This window comes from Kockovaella imperatae (genome assembly GCF_002102565.1).
Source record: "Kockovaella imperatae strain NRRL Y-17943 chromosome Unknown BD324scaffold_1, whole genome shotgun sequence".
NCBI classification, from domain to species: Eukaryota; Fungi; Basidiomycota; class Tremellomycetes; order Tremellales; family Cuniculitremaceae; genus Kockovaella; species Kockovaella imperatae.
Window position 1 is genome coordinate 1,265,563 of NW_019028941.1, and position 16,336 is coordinate 1,281,898.

Here is a 16,336-nt window from a genome sequence, read left to right on the forward strand (position 1 = left end):
ACTCTCTCTCTCAGACATGCTCTTATGATTGCGTTTCCAAACCCCTTTTTACCTTCTGGTGAACCCTATACAAACCGCAACCCACTCTGTTGGCCCCTTTGATTCACCGACGATCATGGCTGTGGCTGTGGCTACTCGATTCGAGGGGACATGAAAGACACTGCTCAACCATGCAAGACCCGATCGTAATGTCACTCTTATAGCTCTCCCTGTGCGATCCCTTTCTAAAGGCTCACCCTTGCGGTTCTGCGCGCTCTCTTTCTCTCCCTCCGGCCTCGTAACAATTTGCCATTAAGCCGCTGCATCATGCATCATGCACTTATATCACATTCTGAGAGTGTGAGATCCAGTGACTGTGGCACTGGCACGGCATATGTGGCGGGGGGAAATACCTCAGGCAGAGGGCTCAATACGGAGAGCATGCAATGCTCAACAGGTTGACCTTGATCCTGTCGTCGACCTGTAGCTGCTCCATGTTATGCAGAATGATTGAAACCCATGCGAGCTGAAGCATATGAATGAGCCATGGCGCTCTACAATGTAGTCTCGGGGAGCACGTTTGTGCTTCGGCTATGACCGCATCCAGCATCGCTATGAATGGGAAAACGAAAACGATACGCAGAAGCTATAGCAAATGCAGGTGATATGGATGATGCTGACTATCCTATCTAGTCGTAACAAGTCGTAAGTGATCGTCCGAATCATCAAGGTCATCAAGTTCGTTCAAGTTGTAGATTCGAATGGTGGAGGAATGAAGGAAGGAAGGTGAGAGGCTGTACGTCAAGGCTCAATAGTGGCACTGATGACGGTCATCCAGTCTTGCAAGTCTCTCGCAGACGGCGCTTGCAGCACATAAGAGTTGGAGGGCGTAAAGATGGTGAATGCAAATCGGCGCTGTGGATGAATGAGATTCTAAGACCGCGAGGGGCGACTCACGCCGAGGAGCTTCTCAACGTCCGGAGAAGCAATGACGTAGGCATTGGTAAGCTTGATGATCTGGGTCTCCCTTTCATTGGGTGAAGGTTGGACCAGAAGATAAGGTCTATTGCAGATCAGCACTGCCTGGAGGGGTTTTACCCACCTTTTCAAGGAGAACCACATCTTTTCCCAAGAGTTCACTTGAGAGTTCCGAAGGATCATCAAGGTGCCAGATTTGATCTCTTCCGTCCTATCATTGTCAGGTTGTACCCTATTTACAGATCCTCACAATCGTGGCTGCAGCTTGACGGTAGGTACAAGCTTAGGTTCGAGGTCGGGCAACAGCTTTCGAAGCTTTCTGGTCATGGCAACCTCCTCTTCCGTCCGTTTGGAGACGTCAACCTGAAACTATAAGCAATGTCGGCAACGAAGCTTTCGCACTCACAACGATGCGCTGGTATACTGCCTTCTTCCACAGATCTACACATTTGCCCAGTAGCGCTGGCTCATCATCCACTTTGAGCGATTCCATCTCTCCCCATTTCTCTAACACAGCCTTTGTCACTTGGACATTGCCCAGACTGGTCTCAACCCTCTTCAATCGTTCGAAATCATTCAACAAGCTCAAGCTCCTAGGCTTCCAATCACCAAGAGCCTCCTGTCCTCGCACATGCTTTTTGGCCGTATCCAGTCGCCATAGATCTGCTGCGGACTTCGCGATCGGCGGTTGGAGGTCCAAGGCGAATGTGAACGTGAGACTGGTGAACGATCGAGATGAACTAAAGAATGCCAAGAGGTTTGAGCGTCGAGCATCTCGAGCCAAAATCTTCATTGGTAGATCGAGGCTGAAGACTGCAGGTTCAAAAACTGTCTCAATATCGACAAGAATCGTCAGTCGGACCAGGAGATGCTGCTGAGATGATGTCCGACGGTCGAGTTGAAGACTGTGATGAGCCGCTGAATCCCATTGACCCGATGCACTCATCCGACTGATCCCATCAGGAAGTAGTCTGACCTCCTGCGCAGTCATTCGACATTCCACCCCAGGTCGACTGACGGACGAAATCGTGCCTTTGCTGACTGTCCGAATGTCGCTCGTAGACAAGTGCAGGATTTTGGTCCACGGCAGAGTCTTGCCCGACGAATGCGTGAGTCCCAACGTCAGTCGACGCTGGACGCCTTGACGAAGTTGAAAGACGTCATCCACGACCTCGACAATCTCATAAGTGCCCTCTGACGATAACTCGCTCAAGGCAACAGTTACCAGAATGTCGTGCTGCTCCGGACCAATGAAATCAGTCTCGCACCGTCGCATCGACGGCCGAGTCTCGCCAGGTCGCACAGGTGTCCCGGGAGCAGACACAGAAGTAGTAGTCACAGCCTCTCGCGTCCGGTCGAATCGCTCAAGACGAGTGAGGAACTCGGGTCTAACCCGGGCAAAGAATTCGATGGACATCCACGAGGTGGTGAGATATTCTATGATCTCCGATGTCGCTACGATGGTGATTGTCCTTCGCAGGCTCAAGTGCGTGGAGGAGAATTTGCCCAAGTCGACCAGCTGAGACGTGTAGGTGTCTTCCGACTCTACGCTTGGCCCCACGATCGACGAGAGTCGAAGTTGGGCATGGATGCACGAGAAATCCGCCGAACTGATGGCTTTGACCGTATCAATTGCGATTGCGAAGGAGAACTTCTCGCCAACCCTCAAAGGGGTAATGAACGAGTCGTCAAGGTTCTCTGGCGTCATGACGCCAGATCTTGATGGCAGATTGCATTGTATGTCCACGCGACACGAGCCGACAGCTTCCATCGTGTAAGGACAGAGGATGGGGATCGTGACGGTGGAAGAGAGTTGATGGGCCAAGAGAGAAAGGCTGGCCTTGGCAGCACCGATGTAAGAATACGAAGGCGGAGGATTGTCGGTGAATGGAGAATCCACTTTGAAGTGAATCGAATATCCGGGTTTCTCCTTCAGTGCCAGTACATGGCGCATTTTGGCGATTTGCTGGTCGAAGCGTTTCATATCCCAGGTGTAGACGGCTGATGAAGTCAGCACGTCCTAGGAAGCATACTCACCGTTGGCCTCCTTGTCCAGGACTTTGATCGCCACACACGGTCCAGGAGTCGGGGTGAATGCGTTTGCTAGATCCTCAAATTCCATGATGCCATTCAAAGAATCCAGAGACGAAGAGGGCGAGGCAGAGCGTCCATCGACAACGACGAAATTGTAGGACACCTTTTTATCCATCTCATGACTGTTCTTGTCAGATCCGACTGGCAATGGCTTCACTCACGCAATGATATTCGCCTCCTTCAGATCCACTGCCCTCGTGAGAATCTCTTCGGCTATTGTAAAAGTCCGGAAGGTCTTCCACTTAGCGACTGCTCCTTGGACGAGTCTCAGTTCCCTCGACGACCAATTTGCAGGCTCAATTGTGGTCTGGTCGAAAACCTTGGCCGTGACCGCCTGTGCCCGACTCTTTCGGAGTTCCTGAGCCAAGCTTTTTAATTGCTTCGTCAAGTGAGCAGATTCAAGCTGAGCATCGGCTACTCCTTGATCCAAAGCTGCCACCCAACGGGGCACAGGCTGCTCGGTGGAAGCCTCGGATTGTATGTCGACGTGGGCCTGATCATATCGGTCGCCTTCGAGATGCACAGGTGTCCCCAGGCTACTTGACGTGATGGTTGTTGCGTTCACTGTTGCCCATGGATTGTCTCCGGGTGAATCTTCTGAGGCGAAATCGACATTTGACACATCGCGGCGACTTTCAGGCCGCTTTCTCTGTGTTCGGACTTTGACCTGTGGGGATCAGCTCGAGTGAGGCTGAGTGACTTGCAATATCATCAAATAGCTTTTCCAAGTCCTGATCTCCCAGCTTCTCAATGTCCGCGACTTCTCTCCTCGCAGCAGTCCAATCCATCATTTCGCCATCTGGTCTGCTCGGAGACTCTGGTCGGAAATGTGGTGAACCTTCGAGAGACCCAAGATCGCCAATGCTAGCCGAGCCTCTGAGCTTTTGACGATGGGCGCGGACAGCCTCCGGGTCATTGAATCGAAAGACATGAAAATCTCCCAAGATCACCCTGAAACCATTCAACAACTTGACGGGAGAATCCGGTGCCACTCGTTTACCATTGACGAACATCCTCGCATCGTCCATCGCCTGCACAGTGACGACACCATCGGTATTGACGAACACGCAATGTTTTGGAAGAATATGAGCACCGGTCAGCTTGATCTGAGCATCGTCTTCATCAAGACTTCCAGCCGTCGTAATACCAGGCTTGATCTGGTAAATGAGACACTAGAAGGAAAATGAGCCGAGCTCAGCAACTACTAGTATACGCACTTCAGACATCAGAGGGTCTGCGGACAATCAGCCTCTTGCGGGTGCAAGGAATCGCTCACCTTCATTCAGATTGACCAAGGAAGGGTGCTTCTGAGGGGCGCTAACGCCGACTACCTGATGGAGATTTCAGTGCCTGTGAGATGGGCTCGAGCTTGAACTCACGTTTTTGTCCACCGTGATTCCCATCTCTTCCAATGCCTTTTCACGCTCCACATGTATAGCCTGAGTTTGAGCCATTTTTTGCTCCCAGGTAAGATTCAGATTCTGCATGAGCTTCTCTGAAGCCTCCAGTTGGTCTTGCAGCTCAAGCTTCGTCACCCGGCGGATCTCGCCATCTTTCGTTTGATACGTGACAATTTGCCTGTCAGGAGGTATAGAAGAATCAAAGGTGGATTCGCCAACCCCCCCGCTTTGAGCAACTTTGCTGCGGAGCACTGGATACTGTCAGCTCAGATCGCGAACTGGTGACTGCACTCACTCTCCAGCTCCTCCTTGAGATCCCTGCGGTGAAGTGTCAGCTTCTACTTGTGTGTCCTCCGGAGCTTACCTGATAAGTTTCGCGTTGGGGTCTTCGTTGACCACAGCGTGTGTCTTGATCCGCTTGGCGGCATCAGCATACCGTAGCGTACTGAGCGTCTCCTCGTCTGCGGGCGTGGCTGTCAGAGCATGCACACGTCCTGAGACAGCGGCTCACAATCAGCGGGACTACGCATCATTAGCGAGCTTCACGAGGGAGACCTTCCGCACTTACGAAATAGCCGCAATCATCGCCGTCTTTGAATTGCCTCCCAGACTTTCTTTAAGCAGCCAAGTGAGTACCGAATCTCGATACGGCACGAAATCGTCCTTCTTCTTCTTCGCTTTACCCGGTTCCGGGCTGCTTGCCTGAGCAAGTGCAGCAATGACCTTGCCAAGTGTAGTCAACGACTTGTTGATGTTCGCTCCCTCGCGCAACCTCGTGCCCTGGACGAGTAAATGGTAATATCTCGAGACAGACTTACAGTCGCCCCTGTAGACGCCTGTCTTTCCGAGCCTGCCAGATCGACGAGGGAGATTTTGGACACCTTCTCGCCAGTCATGTTGGTGTCGGCATCGTGCCGCTTTTGAGTGAGCTGCGAAACGATCAGTTGAGAACATGTCATAGGGGATTCACTGACGATGACGGTGAATACAGCATGAGACCTGGACGAGGTCTCGTTCATATTGGTCGATGCCACAGTCCGAGCCTGTTGATGTGAGAAGTCGCACCCCTCTGGTCGCCTCGCAGCTCACCTTGTTGCCCTCATCCATCAAAGTCATCATCTGACCGTAATCTTCAACCACCAATCGGCTGAGGTCCTCTACATACGGTCCAAGAGATGGATGTTCGCGGACTCTCAAATTGCCCTTGTTCTTGGGATTGAGTAAATCTCGTACTCTTAATGAATGAGCTCTGATCAAACTTTTTTGAGCTCACTTCTCATTGTAGATCTCGATGTAGGACACTTCTACCGTGTACTGCAGATTCGGATCCTTAGAACTGAGTTCATCGACTCGGCGGAAGAGCTCAGATGTGGTCAGTGGAATGATTCCCTTGTCTGTGCCGTCTGCGAAGAATAAGTCTAGGTCTACCGAGGCACATGTCAGGAGCTCACATCCCATCATGGAATCTAAGCAGGACGTTAGTACGACATACAGGAGACTTATTAGCATCTTACTCACAGCTTTTCCCACTGTGAAATGCTCGCTGTCAGTTGGTTTCCCAGATAAGCTAGAGAGCAATTACCTTCCAGTCTGACCGTCTGAGGAGAATGAGCTCGATGTTGCGTCCACGTCAAAGCTCACATGCAAATATACACGTATTGAACCCTTCAAAACTGTGATCTAGCAGTTCCACGCCAAGATCGTCGTACAGAGTTTGTTGACTCGCGTAGCCAGGTTCATCTCGAGGTCCAGCCGACCAATACGACTTGTCTGTCGGACATACGTGAGTCAGATTTCAGGCGCCAGTCGTTCGACTTTGAGCAACGCGTACCGAAAGAGAATGACATTGGTTTCTTGCTTATAGCCTTTGCAGAGGATCCAGAAGTTTCTGGAGGCTCCAATGTCGTCTGATTTCCATCCATCTTGATGAGACCCTTTGAGCCTCTGGCGAGCTCTAAAGGCAAGCAAGGACAAGTGTCAGCTGCCTCACTACGAATGATCACATGGAGGTATGTGAATTCAGTCGTTGTACTCACCTCGAGCATTCAGCGGTCGACATCTTCGAACGCCGTCAATTGCTTATGCCTCGTCAATGTTCTGCACTAGCTCACCGTACCACGACTTTTATATTTCCTCCGGACATGATCGAGACGTAGCGACCCGGGGGTCTGCTGGCAAAGTCGAGGTGGTTTGATCAAAGCAGAACGAGCTGCAAGCCCGGCCCCCAGGAACATGTATCTTCAGAGCCATCCATCTCAAGCTATTGAATAATCAAGGTAAAGTCAAAACCATCCAAAGGCGTCTGAGAGATCAATGCACGAGATCCCGGCGAGGTTCAACTGAGACAACATTGAAATCTCGTATTCGGTTGTGGCCGCGTTTCAGCAGATGACATTTGTAAACAATGAGGATGCCAGTCGCTGTGCAGCCGTCTAGCCAGGCTTGGGATCTCCGGCAAACACATCGTATGCATGCTCCTCATTCGTCTCGTCTTGTCATCATCAGCTCCAAAGAACCCCTTGTATGTGATTAAGATGAAAAAAAATGTCTAATCGTCCCATTCGAGATACTCGCCGTACATTTGCGGGCGTTCACCTCGTAAGTAAGCTTCAAAGGTCCGCTTGAGGACAGTGGCCCAGCTCAGATCCACTTCGTCATCCATGTCTTCAGCCACATCCACTGGAGCCGCTGCGGGCGCACCCTCCGGTAACGTCTTGGCAGATTTCGCTTCAGCCCGTAATTTGGCTTCGCCTTTGGAGAATCTCGGTCCGAGGTCTGGGAAATTGCGCGTTGGATCAAACGGTAACCACCTGTAGGACGTCAGAGTCGATGGCGCCGTTGTTGTCTATTTTACTCACCAAAAGTTGTGGAAGTGATAAGAGAAGGAACCTCGGAAGAAGCCGTCGAAGCCTGATGGTTGAGGTGCTCCGGTGTCGCCTTTGTCGTTGGAGAAAAAGACAGAAAAACTGAATCATGTCAGCAATCAGCCTGCATGTTGTGACTAACTCTCTAAAGTAAGGGAATGGCGGCCTTTCCCTCTGATAACCTTCCATATTCAGCCAAGCGCCATCGAAAACGGCGTCAGGGATTCTGAAGAGGAGCTTTTCCAGTTGGGCGTCCTTGAGATACCTCGATACTGTCATCGGGTGGAAATCTAATCCATTGGCAAGCGCAGTCTTGAACAAGAATGAACCGAGAGCTGAGCCCTTGTGTAGCTTCAAAACGGCAGTGTTGTATTTTTGATGCCAGGACCATCGATAGGCGAATTGACCTCTATAGTTCCAAAGTTCTTCCCAATCTCGAAGGAAAATCGTATCCGCGTCCAGATAAATTCCACCGAATCGATGCGTGAGAACAAACCGGACCATGTCCGAGAGGATGACAGACAATCGATCATAGTCAGATTCAGAGGACGAAGTCGTGCCAACTTTGTCAAATATCGTTTGCTTCTTCTTCTTGGTCACGGTCTCAGTCTCTGCCTCGGCCTCAGCAGCGAGGACGTCTTCTAGGTTGGCTGCTTCGTCCTTGGGAGCAAGCTTCGCATCGGCCGTCTGTTGAGGCGCAGGCTGCTTATATGTGTTCCCTCCCGAGTTGAAAATTGGCATAGTCCGCCAGTGATCTTTGAGCTCATCGACACCATCCAGTTGCTCGGTCGTGTTCCACATCTTGAACTTGACTACGTCACGGAATCGCTGATGCAAGAATGGAGCTGACCAAGGATTTGTTGCGAGAGATTCATACATCTCTCGCTTGGCGTTAGGATTCGGTACGGCAGCCGCTGGGCCAGGATTGATCCATAACCAGAATTGCGGCCTACAGGTACTCCTGACGATTTCAGAGTATTGGCTTAGAGGTTTGTCTAGGCCGAGGTTTTGGGTAAAGAGGAAAGACATGACGGCCATGTAGGGTTTGTCTGTGAATGGGCCTGCCCAGAAGAGGTGGAATATTCGAGGATGCGCAGGGTCGCAAGGTGATAAGGAGTCGTAAGTCGCAGGGACGAGCTGGGGCGATGGTAGGGAGAAGTGAGGTTTGTCTTGGGTCCAGGGGAGCGTTTTCGCCTCCATGCTGCCTTCAAAGTAGATTTGCTTGTATGTGCCGAGGTAGTTGCCTCTTCTGACCCGACGGCCATTGTCGAGATTTCCCCCGACACGCAGGAATTCCAAGCAATCGCGGACGTACTGCCAGTCAGCCAAGTCGACTTAAACTCATTCACCTTGTTATTACCAAAATCGCATTTCTCCACAACAGAATCAAGGTCCAGGACTGCCCCAGGTACAGGCCTAGGCGGATACCCAGGTTGAGCTTCCACAGCATCTGAGAGTGATGCAAAGCGTCTTTCTGGTCCGATGCCTATCAGCTGTGTGTGGGGAGCACCATTGGTCCGCAGACTGGCGGGGATGGCCAACTCTGTCCCCGGGACAGCAGGATTGTTGATTTTGGAAGAGAGAGGCAGACCGTCCGGAGCTACGCTGAGTGAGCGTCACATGATTTGGCCATGATAATCATTCACTCACGAGGAACGAGACTCGGGTAATGTCCACTCAAGATCTCCCACTCCCAAATCGCTGCAAGTTCCTCCTGTGACAGAACCAGAGTATTTGGGTCGACAAACGGAGGGCTCCAGGTACTTTTCCCAGGCCCACGCTTCTTGAAGCCGAGGAGAAAGAGGATGATTGTGGCCAGGGCTAGTAGGCTGATCAAGATACGGCGTAATGAGTTAATCCGAGGAATCCTGGCATATAGATGAGGTGGGATAGGAAGACAAACTCTGACGTAACGTTTGGGCCGATGAGAATACGAGCTAGAACGAGAATGGGTCTTGATGGGAGATCCTATCCCGTTGCCGTTCAAGAGCGACTCAGAGGAAGAGGATCTGGAGACCGGTAAAAATGGGATGGGGATGTAGACGTTGGTCAGGTAGGCTGAGGATCCAGATGGCAATGGACCACTCAGACCATACTTTTTCTCTGGATCGGTGGTGAAGACGGGAAGAGGTGAACGTCGACTCGGCTTGACTGGCGTATGCCGTTTCGTCTGACCAAAGAGTGACATGTCGCGAGAAGGAGGTCCTGTTGACTTTTCAGAGCAGACGTCACAAAAAAAAAAGTGGTATGTACGGCACAAGTCAGCCCTGTATTCTTCTGTTGGGAGATAGTCTCGTTCCGGCTTGCAGCAGCGAGGGCTGGGACAGGTGAGGATGTCTTTGAGGGCCGTACAGTTGGCCAGACGATGTGGGCAAGATCGTGCTTCACCGCCTGGACGGAAAATGTGGCATTCCACAGTCGGTCGTCCCCCCCAAGAGCTGAGATGCGTTTTCCTTCAGGCCAAGAGTTTCCAAGCGGGCTCGTTCGAGGCAGACGGTACCAGTCACCCTTCACAAGGGTACGTGACGAAACGACTCAAATCCACCCAGTGTGATCACACTGTACTAAGGTCGATCAGTTGAGGATGATGTGCAGACGATGTTTAGCCTTTGGTTATCTTTCCAAAAGTGTGTGCTGGGTAATTTGCTTGGGCAGCTTCCTCGCGACTGCGAACTTTTCCTCCCCCCAATTTGCTTCCGTTTTAGGTACCACCACTGGCCCCGCCTCCCCAACGGGCCATTTTTTCTAATGAGAATATATCCAAGAAGTGTAATGGAGGTTATTCCTAATCAATATCGGATCCGACTCTAATACGTCATGTGATCTTCCCTCCGCCACGGCACCACGGCGCATGATCAACTTTTGAAACCTTTCGAGCCAGGTCACCCCCCGCCGTTGATCGTTGATCGTCTTCCTTTGTACCATCATCATCCCCATTCTCATCTTCTGTACATACTTTCGTCCATCCTTCAACCTCCTCAGAGAACCTATCCCTGTATACCCAACGACCCACGTTTGACTCGCTTGGACATACCTTTGGATACTCTTGGAGAACGCAACCATCCATCGCCCCCGGCGGCTAACCTCTGAAGACTTGAAGCAGATAACGGGTCCTGACATGGTCACAGACACGTCGGTGACAATGAGATAAAGTCTTGACAATGCTGTATAATACCGGCGTCATCCCAACGCTTCGCCCTTCTTGACACTCAAGAGATCACCATGGAACATCAAAACAGCGACGAGGGCTCCGAAACGACGGGCAAAGGCCTGTTCACGCGCATCCCACTGCATCCCAGATTGGCCAAGGCCTTGCAAATATGCTCGGAGCAGCTCAACTTTTATCGTGTCCATGTCATCTACTTTACCATCGTACGTCGTCCTCTCAAGCCGCTGGGTGAAGACTTGCTGAGATATCCTACCAGACACCACTGGTATTCTCCGCTATCCTGTGGGCATCGGCTACTGATGGCTTCACCATCGAATATATCGACAGTCTGTTCATCTGCATGTCAGCAATGACTGTCACCGGTCTCGCGACGATAAATCTGTCCACATTGTCCGGCTTTCAACAGACCCTCCTCTTGATCCTCATGTTGATAGGTAATCCGGTGAGCATCGCAAGTATGGTCGGACACGCATCCTGACACGCCCCACAGCCAGTCATCTCGCTCGTCACCATCATTGTCAGGCGGTAAGTGTCATGTATCGCTCATGTGATTCATTCTGACGGACGCGTAGACACTTCTTCCGGTCTGCCTTCAGGCATGCGATACATGAGCGACAGAAACGAGAAAAAAGCTTGTCTTCCGGTGTAACCAACACCTTGTCACGCGTAACGACGCGGCCCATCACCGCCATTCGCAAGCGATTCAGCGTGCACCTCAAACCGTCTGAAAAGCCAGTCGTCGAGGTGCGTAACGGCGGTTTCCTGTTGTCAAGCAGGGGCTGATCTCCTTGCCAGAGACATGGCACCGAACACGTCGGCGGAGGTCACTCCGATCCTTCTGTCGAGCTCAAGTCGGTACAAGCAAGCGACCCACCAACGCCGAGAAAGTCCAAATTCCACCGAGGGGGCAAAAAGGTCAACAACATCTCCAAAGCCATGATCAAGCGTGTTGAGGGGGGAGGAGTAGGATTGATCAATCCGATGGGATGGTATGATGCGGAACGAGCAGAAACACCTAGCCCGTCTCCCGCTCAACCGACGCATTCGAGTGGCTCGACGACACGTGGCGGCGACAGATCTGACGAAGAAGTCTTCGTTTCGGATGATGAAGGGGAAAACCCGCCGCCAGCAAATGGCAACGTGAATGACATTCAAGCCCCAAAACCGGTGAAACCTATCTCGCCTGTGCTAAAAGGGACTGGAGAACACATACGAAGCCCGACACCTCCATCTATCACTATTCCGACCATACTAACCGGATCCCATGATGACGCGCCAGTGGTTGAGAGTCCTCAGCACGAGTAAGGCCCTCACCCCGCGTTAAGCTCCAGCGCTGACTCGCCTGCTAGAGTTCCGCTCGAGAGACAACCTTACGCCGGGAGGGTATTGAGCGATGGTGAGTGGCTTGCCAGACGACCCAGACGCAAACTGACGTCCGACAGACGCCTTTCCTCGTTCAAGGACGATTGCTTTTGACGATCCAGATGATGGATTCAGCCACGACCATCAGGCCATCACGACGGGAAGGGAAGGCGGATACATGCCAAGAACGGCGACTTACCGAAGTCAGACTGAAGGTTAGCCTCTCTCGGATACATGATGCTGATTGTGTCAGGTCGCGTCCCCATGACTGCGACCAGCTCTCTGCCCCGTACCCATTCTCTGCTACCCTCCGCTAATCGGAAGAAAGATACAAGGCTGTCCGGATTCGGAGGATTCCCGACACCTTTCGAGCTTATTCGTTCCGCTGTTGAGCACGTGTTCCCAAAGGCCTCTAGCGGTCTCGGTAAATCCTTGACCATGCCTAGGACGTCGACAATCGGAGGCAGAGGGACGATTGCTCCGGGTGACTCCACTACTAGAGAAGTACCGTACATCTCGTTCACAGCTACCGTGGGGAGAAACAGTCGATTCACCGGCTTGACTGAGGAACAGATGGATGAACTTGGTGGTGTAGAGTACAGGGCTCTCAAGGTGCTGCTTTTTATCGTTATTGGTGTAAGTGCCCTCTCGTGTTGTAAATAGTATGCTGACTTTGTTAGTACATCATCTGCTTCCAAATGGCAGCTTTCGTCATCATTGCACCGTCTGTTGCTGCTCATGGGCGGTATCAGTATGTGTTCAATGAACAGCCTCGGCAAGTTGGGATCCCGTGGTTTGCTTTCTGGCAGGCAGTGTCCGCATTCACCAATACGGGCATGTCATTGGTTGATCAAAGCATGGTCCCGTTCCAGAAAGCGTACGCAATGATTATCAGTAAGTCCGACATTTCTGCACATGACTTCCAACTTATCAGATCAGCTCTCATTGTCCTCATTCTTGCTGGAAATACTGCCTTTGTGAGTCTGCAATCCTACTCATGTCTTCTTTGCTCACTCGACTTTGCAGCCGATCTTGTAAGCGAAGAGTAACCCTTGTTATGTTGCAGGTCTGACCTATCCGCTCGACAGTCTCAGAATTATAGTGTGAGCTGCAAGATCATTGATTCCCGCATCTCCCTGGCTCACGATTTCTCTCAGGTGGTGTATCTACAAGAGTGTGCCGCGCAGGAGTCGAGTCAAAGAGACTCTCAAATTTCTATTGGATCATCCGCGAAGGTGAGATGCGCTATTCCCTCGCCAAGAGCCAGCGGCTGACGATTTCTCAGGTGCTTTATCTATCTCTTCCCCACGACTCAGACTTGGGTCTTGGCATGTGTCGTCTTATCCTTGACGTGAGTGCAAGGCAACATGCGAGAAGCTCATCTCTCAGCCTCACCGATTGGGTCAGCTTCCTAGTACTCGACATCGGGACACCGGCGATCGAGGCCATTCCCGTGGGAACCAGGATTGCGGACGCTTTCCTGCAGTCTGCTGCAGTCCGAGCTGCCGGTTTCGGCATCGTGCCACTGTCTGTACTGGCTCCCGCTGTCCAGTGAGTAACATGAGCACTATCCGGATCAGAGCTGACTATATCAGGGTTCTCTACGTCATCATGATGGTACGTCCACTGAGGAATGCTTCTCGCATCGGCTAAGCTCCGTAGTACATCTCCGTTTACCCCATTGCTCTATCCGTTCGAGCCACCAACGTTTACGAGGAAAGGTCCTTAGGATTATACAACGAAGAGGACGAAGATCGAGAGATGAATGAAGCGGAAGATGGCAAGGGAGCCCAAGCGGTGGCAAAGTATCTCGGTTGGCAGTGAGTGGTAGCCGATGTCTGGTCTGTTCCATGCTGAGCCCGCTGTTTCAGCGCCCGGAGACAACTAGCATTTGACATCTGGTGGCTGGGCTTTGCACTCTGGGTCATTTGTATCATAGAGGTGGGTCGTAGTCCAGTATTAGTCTCTGAAATATTCTCTCAGCGCGGTCCACTAAACGATGCCAATAATGAAGGCTGGCTCAACATCTTCACTATCATCTTTGAGCTCGTCAGTGGATACGGCACGGTCGGGCTGAGTCTCGGAACGCCGTTCACCAATTATTCGTGAGTGAAATGGTTTCAACTCACTTTGACACTTTTGCAGCTTGTCAGGCTCTTTCCGCAAACTGTCCAAGCTCGTGTTGGTCGTCGTCATGCTTCGAGGGCGACATCGTGGACTTCCAGTAGCCATTGATCGAGCCGTGATGCTGCCACGGGATTTCACTGTTGCAGAGGAACAAGCATTCGAGGAACGTGTGGACAGGATCCGACGCATGTCCAGACAGGGCTCGTTTGATGTACCGGAAGATTTTTTGGGTCAGCTGAGACGCGGTCGATCGACTACCAATATGTCTTCAGGAGACGCATATCAACAGCCTGGGACAGCGACGGTGACTCCGACATCTGCCCCGTGGAATCGAGAGCGTTCGTCGTCGCCTCCTCAGGGAATGAAAAGGCATTCGCGGACAGGAAGTCATTCAGCGTCGGGCCACACTGGAACTCAGGTCTCGCATGCCCCCCCAAGTCCGAGTGTACTGCATTTCTTGCCTTCTCGGAATAGCTCTGAGCGACAGCGTTTCAGCTCTCCTGCAGTTCATGTCCAAACGGCGGGAGGAAGTACCCCTGTACCGGTCACACATGGTCATGGCTTGTTATCTCCTGTCGAAGAGAGCACAATGTCGAGGACGAATACCGCCACCGGAGAGGAAGTGCACCGCTCTTCCGTCTGATCATGGTTGCAATGTAGTCAAGGTTGTATTCGAACGTCTTACTATATAATCAATTCCAGCACTCTGTATGTACTCGTCTCATTTTCACTCATGCATAGACTAGATGAACTGTCTCTCCTCATGTTCGCCAGAGCTTCCCCTAGGCTTTCCCAGCACTCCCAAACAGCTTCATCCACTTTTCACATTCCTTTGCGAAGTGCTCTGTCGCTTCTTCTTGAGCCTCGGGGAAAGGCTTGGAAGCCAGGCCAGACGAAAGTTTGGCAGCGTATGGATCTCGGCACCACGAGTTGACATTGATCTATTGAGTCAAGCCGAGTGTGAGCTTTTTGTCCCAAATCTCGCTCGCCCGTATCCAATCTCACCTTTGTAACTCCGAGCTTGATCATATCCGTCCAATAGTGTTCAGGGAGTTCGTCGGTACCGTGGGCACTGCCCAGGTCAGTTCTTCTTCGAGATGGGACGGACGAAGCCGCCTGACTCACCAAATCGGCACGCGGCCTTTAAACTGCTTGCAGAGTGTTTCTAGGCTTGTGAGACGTGTCAGCTCTAACACGAGTATGGAAGAGCGCCGGCAATGTCTTACAGATCCATTTTCCATTGAGGACCTCCAAAGGTTTTGTAGCTTCCATGTCTAGCGAAAATTTTCAGCTTGCAAGCCAGCGAGACGGATTTCCAGGCTGGAAAACTCACCGATTACCAACACAAGGAGCGAGAATGTTCGCACCGGTCCTTAGAAATATTCAGCCGAGCCCGATTACCATCTGTTCGCAGAGAAGTTGTGAACCCACTGCTTCATGAAGACTTCGGCTTTGGATGGATCCGTCAACATTTCTCCAGTTATCTCCCTAACACCAGCTTCTCCGCCTTCCAATCTACCGAGCTCCACTTCGGTGGAAATTCCTTGGGCGTTACATCGCTTGATAAACGGTACAGCGATCGAGATGTTTTCTTCATCGGTCTGGAGGGTGAAAGAAAATAGTTCAGTCCACGAGTGATCTAAGTAACACTGCTCAGGCCACTCACGTCTGCATGCGAGGCGTCGACCATGATACTGTCGAATTTTATACCTTGTTTCTCTGCTAATCCGATGGCGACTTCAAGAGCTTCAGCCGTGGTGGCGTGATCCAAGTGAACAGAAACCGGAACAGACGCCGAATGAGCTCTGGATGAGCAATACGATGTAAGCATCCCGATCATGGCTGAGCGAAGCTCATCTGTAACTTACAAGTCGACCAAGAAGCGGAGGAAGGGAGCACCTGCGTATTCCAGAGTAATAGGGAAGATTTGCAGAATGGCAGGTGATCGAGCTCTCTCAGCTGCTCGAACAAGACCCACAGCCATACTTGCATCATAGCTGAACATCGAAATCAGCTCTCGGGTGCCTATCTCCGAAGAGGGAAACAGTTGGTCTCACCATGCTTGAGCGAGGATGCCATCTACGAGGAGCGTTAGCAAGATTTAGAGTGTGGATGAATCGAGGCGAACTTACAGCCTTCATTTTCGGCTTTGGCCAGAATGGACAATGTCAAGTTATTCTCGAGAGACATGTTAGAGATGCTATTGGACGAGTGATCTGAGTGCAATGTCGTTTGCTATAAAAGATGGTCTTGTGTCGGGGTGGAGGTTGCGGCTCGTCGGACCGAGATTACTATTTATCCGAGATCGCGCCGAAAGTCCATCGTCACTAAGGCCTTATATGTCCAATGTATACTCTTCACAA

At 51.5% G+C, this 16,336-nt stretch overlaps 4 protein-coding genes across 4 annotated transcripts; 1 reads left to right on the forward strand and 3 right to left on the reverse strand.

The window, feature by feature from the left end:
- Positions 1-296: 296 nt before the first annotated feature.
- Positions 297-6,897, reverse strand: BD324DRAFT_612823 (hypothetical protein). The gene is made up of 26 exons (XM_022014447.1): positions 6,563-6,897; positions 6,488-6,510; positions 6,283-6,405; positions 6,093-6,221; positions 6,034-6,049; positions 5,970-5,980; positions 5,903-5,917; positions 5,725-5,854; positions 5,541-5,685; positions 5,426-5,494; positions 5,270-5,380; positions 5,020-5,231; positions 4,963-4,973; positions 4,816-4,912; positions 4,747-4,769; positions 4,431-4,702; positions 4,328-4,382; positions 4,269-4,285; positions 3,756-4,223; positions 3,213-3,718; positions 2,995-3,173; positions 1,364-2,958; positions 1,208-1,320; positions 1,082-1,168; positions 937-1,042; positions 297-894 (listed from the first exon to the last, which is right to left on the reverse strand). Exons 1-26 carry the CDS (start codon positions 6,592-6,594, stop codon positions 781-783), a joined length of 4,659 nt encoding a protein of 1,552 aa, XP_021874676.1. The 5' UTR covers positions 6,595-6,897; the 3' UTR covers positions 297-780.
- A 9-nt stretch (positions 6,898-6,906) lies between these two features.
- BD324DRAFT_612826 (hypothetical protein) lies at positions 6,907-9,973 on the reverse strand. Its single transcript, XM_022014448.1, has 5 exons — positions 8,966-9,973; positions 8,665-8,915; positions 7,458-8,629; positions 7,310-7,417; positions 6,907-7,261 (listed from the first exon to the last, which is right to left on the reverse strand). Exons 1-5 carry the CDS (start codon positions 9,501-9,503, stop codon positions 7,000-7,002), a joined length of 2,331 nt encoding a protein of 776 aa, XP_021874677.1. The 5' UTR covers positions 9,504-9,973; the 3' UTR covers positions 6,907-6,999.
- A 71-nt stretch (positions 9,974-10,044) lies between these two features.
- Positions 10,045-14,721, forward strand: BD324DRAFT_654624 (cation transport protein-domain-containing protein). The gene is made up of 20 exons (XM_022018799.1): positions 10,045-10,687; positions 10,741-10,926; positions 10,975-11,009; positions 11,057-11,228; positions 11,280-11,785; positions 11,834-11,880; positions 11,927-12,061; positions 12,100-12,482; positions 12,527-12,740; positions 12,786-12,823; positions 12,873-12,880; positions 12,935-12,949; positions 13,004-13,081; positions 13,132-13,197; positions 13,236-13,397; positions 13,442-13,463; positions 13,509-13,666; positions 13,718-13,787; positions 13,830-13,951; positions 13,992-14,721. Exons 1-20 carry the CDS (start codon positions 10,538-10,540, stop codon positions 14,614-14,616), a joined length of 3,192 nt encoding a protein of 1,063 aa, XP_021874678.1. The 5' UTR covers positions 10,045-10,537; the 3' UTR covers positions 14,617-14,721.
- Positions 14,722-14,755: 34 nt separating this feature from the next.
- Positions 14,756-16,163, reverse strand: BD324DRAFT_647900 (ketose-bisphosphate aldolase; the record flags this gene model as incomplete). Its single annotated transcript, XM_022017736.1, has 10 exons — positions 14,756-14,914; positions 14,979-15,045; positions 15,099-15,143; positions 15,200-15,247; positions 15,307-15,345; positions 15,405-15,574; positions 15,640-15,778; positions 15,842-15,970; positions 16,031-16,052; positions 16,106-16,163. The coding sequence occupies 10 exons, from the start codon at positions 16,161-16,163 to the stop codon at positions 14,756-14,758; spliced, it is 876 nt and encodes a 291-aa protein (XP_021874679.1).
- Positions 16,164-16,336: the final 173 nt, after the last annotated feature.

Bases quoted from the DNA above. Each gene is read 5' to 3' on its own strand.
- BD324DRAFT_612823 (XM_022014447.1), bottom strand. From the start codon at position 6,594: ATGTCCGGAGGAAATATAAAAGTCGTGGTACG. The intron at 3,174-3,212 runs GTGAGTGAAGCC...TGACAAGAACAG, and splicing joins AAGGAGGCGAATATCATTGC to TCATGAGATGGATAAAAAGG. The intron at 1,043-1,081 runs GTGGGTAAAACC...GATCTGCAATAG, and splicing joins ATGTGGTTCTCCTTGAAAAG to ACCTTATCTTCTGGTCCAAC.
- BD324DRAFT_612826 (XM_022014448.1), bottom strand. From the start codon at position 9,503: ATGTCACTCTTTGGTCAGACGAAACGGCATACGCCAGTCAAGCCGAGT. The intron at 8,916-8,965 runs GTGAGTGAATGA...CACTCAGCGTAG, and splicing joins TTACCCGAGTCTCGTTCCTC to CTCCGGACGGTCTGCCTCTC. The intron at 8,630-8,664 runs GTGAATGAGTTT...GCTGACTGGCAG, and splicing joins GCGATTTTGGTAATAACAAG to TACGTCCGCGATTGCTTGGA.
- BD324DRAFT_654624 (XM_022018799.1), top strand. From the start codon at position 10,538: ATGGAACATCAAAACAGCGACGAGGGCTCCGAAACGACGGGCAAAGGC. The intron at 10,927-10,974 runs GTGAGCATCGCA...CACGCCCCACAG, and splicing joins TCATGTTGATAGGTAATCCG to CCAGTCATCTCGCTCGTCAC. The intron at 13,788-13,829 runs GTGGGTCGTAGT...ATATTCTCTCAG, and splicing joins GGGTCATTTGTATCATAGAG to CGCGGTCCACTAAACGATGC.